The sequence below is a fragment of the Carlito syrichta genome, unplaced genomic scaffold, assembly GCF_000164805.1.
Source record: "Carlito syrichta isolate Samal-C Ts95f unplaced genomic scaffold, Tarsius_syrichta-2.0.1 Scaffold302075, whole genome shotgun sequence".
NCBI classification, from domain to species: domain Eukaryota; kingdom Metazoa; phylum Chordata; class Mammalia; order Primates; family Tarsiidae; genus Carlito; species Carlito syrichta.
Genome location: NW_007246171.1, coordinates 608,821 through 614,738, shown reverse-complemented (window position 1 = coordinate 614,738; position 5,918 = coordinate 608,821). Strand labels below are relative to the sequence as shown.

Here is a 5,918-nt window from a genome sequence, read left to right as displayed (position 1 = left end):
AGGACTGTGGACGTGTCGACCCACCTGGTCTTATCCTGGGGGATATGGTGTGGGAGGCCGGCGGGGCGGCCGGAGCAGGCACAGACGGTGGTTGTGGTAGTGTCTCACCCATGCAGGGCCTTCCTGTGGGCCATGTCCCAGGTATAGCCAGGAGCCTGGGAGGTGTCTGGTGGGCCCGGGCATCAGCCTCCTGCAGGGGCGAGGTGGCCGAGTCTATCCCGGAGAGCAGGGTCACTGTGGAGATCAGCTCCGTCCCAGCAAACAAGGCTGGAGACACCTGGGGAAAGGGACAACCATGTGGCCCTTCTGGGATGGGAACTCACCTCGGGGCTGTCTGGACCCTGGCGACCCCTGAATTGCTGTCCCACCCGGCAGCCGCTCGCACTCCGTCCCAGAATGAGTCGTGCGACGACGGCCTCTCTGGACGCTGGACACAGGGTGCTCGGGCTTCCCCGGTGAGGCCTGACCCCTGATCCAGTCCTGCCGTCTCCCTGTCTGGTTAGAGCTGCACCTGCCCTGCAGTGACTCCCGCCGCCGTGTCTGCCCTTCCCTTCTGGCTCTTCCTCCCCCTCCTGTGAATTGCTGATACCTCCTGCCCTTGAACACACGGAGAGCATGAACCAAACCAGCAGCAAGCCTGCCTCCGCCCTGCCCGCCTCTGCCAGTCTCCCTCCCCGTCCTCACCCGCGACCGGACACGTCTGGGCTTGCATCTCCCCTTGACCTTTCACCCCTCCCCAGCCCTGGCAACTTTCCGTGGCCCTCTCAGGTCCCCAGGTGCACAGAAACGACCCCCACGAGTCTCTCAGATGAGCCCTGGGGACCACCTCCAGCCAACGGCTTGGCCCCACACCTGTCTGTGCAGAGCTGCCCATCCAGGGCCCTCCAGTCCCCAGCTCCAGCGGCCCTGCCCGTCCCAATGCTGTTGTCCCTGGACTGCTCCTGGGCTCTGGGCTCCCTCCCTACAGATCTTGTGGGAGGAGCTGTGGGTGTGGCAGCCCAGAGCATGTTCCTCCCTGCTGCAGTCTCCATCCCTGCTCCCTCCTCGGGCCCTCCCCTCTCAGTACGTGCCTCTGCCCAGCTCCCTGGGAGCAGTGGACGTGGGGTGGGGTGCACAGGCTGTGCGAGGCTGAGGCCGACCCTGGCCCCTGAGTCCTTCCCACTTGAAGCCGAGCCCCTCTGTCCCCTTTCCTCATTCCTGTGTGGCCAGAGCTGGCATGGAAGGAGTGGACAACCATCACCCACCTGGCCTTCCACTGCTGGGCTGGGAAACAGGCATGTGGGGAGGGGTTGGCTACGCTGAGCTGTCCAGAGCTGGGAGGAGGGAGGGCAGAATCCGGGTCACTGGCTCACTTAGCCCTCAGGTCGGGTAACTACCCTTTGAGGGGAGAGTCACGCCTGGTGTCCAGAGAGTGCCGGGCTCAAATAGGCCTTAGTGCCTTGGGGGTTGGGTGCTCAAGGGTGTCTGCACTAACCCTGAGCCCTATCCACCTTTGTGGTAGACTTTTGGATTTTTTTTTTTTTAGTTGAGGCCTCACTCTGTACACAGGCTGGAGTGCAGTGCCACAATCATGGCTCACTGCAGTCTCAACCTCCTGAGTTCAGGGGATCCCCCTGCCTCAGCCTCCCCAATAGCTGGGACCACAGGCATGCGCCACCACGCCCAGCTAAATTTTGTAGAGACAAGGTCTTGCTATGTTGTCCAGGCTAGTCTCAAACTCCTGGCTTCAAGCAATCCTCCCTCCTCGGCCTCCCAAAGTGCCAGGATTATAGGTGTGTACCACTGTGCCTTGCCTGATTTTGACATGTGGTTTGGGCACAGATCATCAAGTTCTCACAGGGCCCCGGGCCCATGTGATTTCCACGGGGAAGTGCCACTCACACAAGACGTGACTGCATGTCCATAAGCAACTGTGGCCACCTCCCCTTGGGTGGGCATTGAGGGGACCCTGCTCTGTGGACCCTCTGGACTGCAGGGTCAAAGGTATAGACCCTGAGAGGACCTAGAGGAGCTGTGCTTGTGGGATGCTGTGGCAAGCGGTGGAGCGCTCCAGGGTCATTTCTGTGCTGCTGGTGTCCCAGGACACTGGGCCCTAGGCTGCCTGGACCTGCTGGCCTCTGACCGCAGGAAGGCTCATTCAGAAGGCCCACAGTGGGGCTGGCCATTCTGACATCTCAGGTAGCCTCCTAGAGAGTGACTGCTTTGCAGAAACTGAGGCAGCAGTCACCACTTTGACAACTTAAGGACTGAGACCTTGTTGTGAGGTGATGCTGAACCATAGCCTGGTGGTTTTCAATCCTGTTTGAACATCAGAATCAGTTGGATGTGAATGAAAAAGAAAGCTCCGTGTGGCTTGTGTCCCAGAGGGCCCGGTGGGGACTTGCAGGACCTTGGGATCTGACATGTTTATGGTCCCAGCTGTTCTGTTCTGCAGCTGAGGCTGAGGACGGGGCTGTGGTAGGAGGTCACTTTCCTACATGCACTTTTCACAGCGAGCGCATCCTCTTCTGGAGACCCAGGCAGCCACACTGGTGCCTGGCGTCGAAGGGACTGCCCAGCCCAGAGCAGTCCTGCTGGCCTTGCCAGCGGCCTGGCCGGTCTCCAGGCCTCTTCCCAGCTGGGTGTTGGCGCCTGCGGGGACTCTTCCCTGCCCTCCTTGGGGGAAGCGCTGCGGTGGCTTTTCCCAGCGGGTAGCCACATCCTTACACCAGGCAGGGAGGTTGTGGGAAAATTTCCCCCAGATCCAAGATCCAAGTCTTGGGTCCTGAAGAGACCAGGCCGGGACTACTGAGCCGGTGGTACCTTGGTTTGGTGTCGGCCTTTGAGGCCTGGTGGGTTTGGTGTCAACCTTTGGGGTCAGGTGGGGTCGGGGTGGGCTGGCTTTCAGGTGGAAGGTGGGCTCTCTCATTCCCACACTGCTGAGCAGAAGGGAGCTGGACAGGGTCCTGCTCGACCCGGAATAGACCTGGGGGCGTGGGCTCTGTCTCTGGCCAAGCCTCCCTACTTGCTGGGAAAACAGGTCGCCAGGGCCTCAGTGAAGAATTCATAAAACCGTGTGGCATGCGGTATCTGTAGCGAGACCCTGTCCCATGGAAGACACGGAGTTAGGTCAAGGCACGAGCTGATGGTGGGCCCCAAGGCGGAGGGGAAGTGGGAGAGGCTTGGAGCTATTGAGCGTCCAGGAAATGGCTGAGGGGTCAGAGGTGGGGCTCAGCCCACCAGGGGAGAACAGGGCCAGGACATCCCTAGAGAGAGATGGGCCCCTGAGAGATAGCCAGGAGGCCGCGCGGGAGGCTGCCCGGGTGCATAGTGAGTGGGGCCCAGAGGCCAGCGGCCCCCAAGAGCCACAGGGAACCGTGGGCTGATGGGTGTTTGCAGACAATAGAAACAAGTTTCAGACTCTGCTTGAAAACCCGCCTCCCAGCCCTGAGAAGTGCCCACGTCCAAGTGACGAGGACGCCAGGACCATGGATGTTGCAACCCTCTTCACAGTGTATGCTTCCCTCAGAGGCACGGCCCGAGAGTCCAGGGGTCAGAACAGACCGGCCCCTTGTTCAGCAGCAGGTTCCTCTGGACAGCACTGTGGCATCTCCCAGCAGCTTTCTGGAAAGCAGCTTAGACGTGTTTGTTCTTGTTTTTACTGATTTCTCCCCTCCCCACAGACCTCTGGATGTCACGGGCTGGAATGCTCTGGGCCCCCAGGACTGCACCCGAGCCCCAGGAATAGCTGCTGCCTCTGGGCACCCTCGTGGGCATTCTCCACCCAGACATGGGCTCCCGGGACGCTGCACCCCCAGGTAAGGGCACTAGGGGGGCAGTGCTGGGCCTGGTACTTACTGGGATGAAGGGTCTTCCTTGGATGCTGCCGGGGGCCAGGCTCTGCCTGGGAGATGCCACCCAGTGCGGTGTCCTTCCAGCCCGGCCTTTGTGCCCTCCCAGCCTGGCCTCTATGCCCTCCCAGCCCGGTCTCTATGCTCTTCCAGCCTGGCCTCCGTGCCCTCCCAGCTCAGCCTCTGTGCTGTTCCATCCTGGCTTCCATGCCCTTCCAGCCTGGCCTTCATATCCTTTCATCCTGGCCTCTATGCCCTTCCGGCCCGGCCTCCATGCCCTTCCAGCCTGGCGTCCCTGCTCTTCCAGCCCTCCAGCCCTCTGTGTGCTACTAGCTGCTGTCCGGGAGGCCCTGGCCCAGGAAGGGCTCGGAGTGCTCTGGAGACAGGCCCGAGCTTGGCCTCCGCATTGAGGCGGGTGGCTGACTTCTTGAGGGCTGATGCTGTCCCTTGGTCAAGAGTACATGCTGGGTAGAGGATGGACGGCCTGTCTCCTGGCAGGGGTGGGAGGTGTGTGGCCCTTAGCGCCAGGAGACGGGACGCCAGGCCTGAGTTTGCCCTTGGAGCGGCTGTGTAGGTCTCGGCCGTCATTTGACATAATGACTTCTGGTTCCACCCATGTTGCTGCAAATGGCAGGACCCTTTCCTTAGATGCCACGCGCCGCATTGCTGTGTGTGCGCATCCACCCTCCGCGGGGGGACAGCTGGCCGGTCCCTCGGCCAGCCCTTGTTAGTAGGGCGGCAGTGAGCACAGGGTCAGATGACTCTCGGAACGCTGGTGTCCTTTCTTTGGACCGTCTGGCAGTGACCTCAAAAGTACAGGCCACACAGGCAAAGACAGAGAGGGGGATGGCATGGAGCTGAAAATCTTCTACCCAGCAGAAGAGGCCCCCACAGGACAGAGGAAGCGTTCACACACGCCCCATCCGCCAGGGTTCAGGAGAATACAGAGAGCACAAACAACGTGAGGGCCAAAAGCACATATTTGACTAAAAAGAGGCCGAGGGTGGGCTGGCTCCTTTCAGAAGCGATGGTGCAGCTGAGTCTCCCAACTCTTGTCCTGATGCTGCTTCCCATGTGGCCTCTGCTCAGTGGTCCCTCCCCTGGGATACCTTCCCTGTCCCTGTCCATGCTCCCTGTGTGGCCTGTGCTCTGTGGTCTCTCGGCTGGGATGTCTTCCCTGTCCCTGTACCCGTGTGGCCCATGCTCTGTGGTCCCTCCCTTGGGAAGCCGTCCTTGTCCTTGTCCCTGTCCTCGTGTGGCCTCTGCTCCATGGTCCCTGGGGAGCTTTACCTGTCACCATCCCTGCTCCCCATGTGGCCTCTGCTCTGTGGTCTCTTTCTGGGAAGCCTTCCCTGTCCCTGTCCCTGATCCTCATGTGGCCTGTACTCCGTGGTCACTCCACTGGGAAGCCTTTCCTGTCCACATGTGGCCTCTGCTCCATGGTCCCTCCTCTGGGAAGCCCTCCCTGTCCCCATCCTTGTTCCCTGTGTGGCCTGTGCTCTGTGGTCCCTCCCCTGGGAAGCCTTCCCTGTCCCTGTCCCCGTGTGGCCTGTGCTCTGTGATCCCTGGGAAACTTTACCTGTCACCATCCCTACTCCCTGTGTGGCCTCCGCTTTGTGGTCCCTCCCCTGGGAAGCCTTCCCTGTCCCTGGCCCCGTGTGGCTGGTGCTCTGTGGTCCCTTCCCTGGGAAGCCTTCCCGTCCCTGGGCCCCACAGTGCCACTGATGGTTAATCATCATCTTCCCCCAAACTTAAGTTCCACTGAGGACTGAGTTGGCCCTGCCCCCTCCTGTACCCTCAGGGACTTTGAGGGGCAGTGTCACTGCACAGAGATGCCTTCATCCATACCTGCTGTGGGGGGCCAGGGGAGAGGAGGGACCAGCAGGGCAGAACATGCCGTGCTGAGGAAGTGCTTGGGGACTCTCAGGAGGGGGTGGCCAGGTGACCGGATGTTGGCTCTGCACCTGGGGACCAGTCAGGGCTGAAGCCACAGGGGCGGGGTTGTCTTGGGGTCAGGGCTGAAGCCACGGGGGAGAAGAGAGTTGTCTGGTGGGTGGGGTGGGGAGATGCCCCACGGAGAGCCTGATG

At 61.2% G+C, this 5,918-nt stretch overlaps 1 protein-coding gene across 1 annotated transcript in view; it reads left to right on the top strand.

The window, feature by feature from the left end:
* Positions 1 to 3,769: 3,769 nt before the first annotated feature.
* The window catches only part of TOGARAM2 (TOG array regulator of axonemal microtubules 2), a 38,503-nt gene continuing 36,354 nt past the window's right edge, over positions 3,770 to 5,918 (top strand). Inside the window, exon 1 of the mRNA XM_021711334.1 lies at positions 3,770 to 3,797. Coding sequence (XP_021567009.1) covers positions 3,770 to 3,797 — 28 coding nt within the window. The remainder of the gene's footprint in view (positions 3,798 to 5,918) is intronic.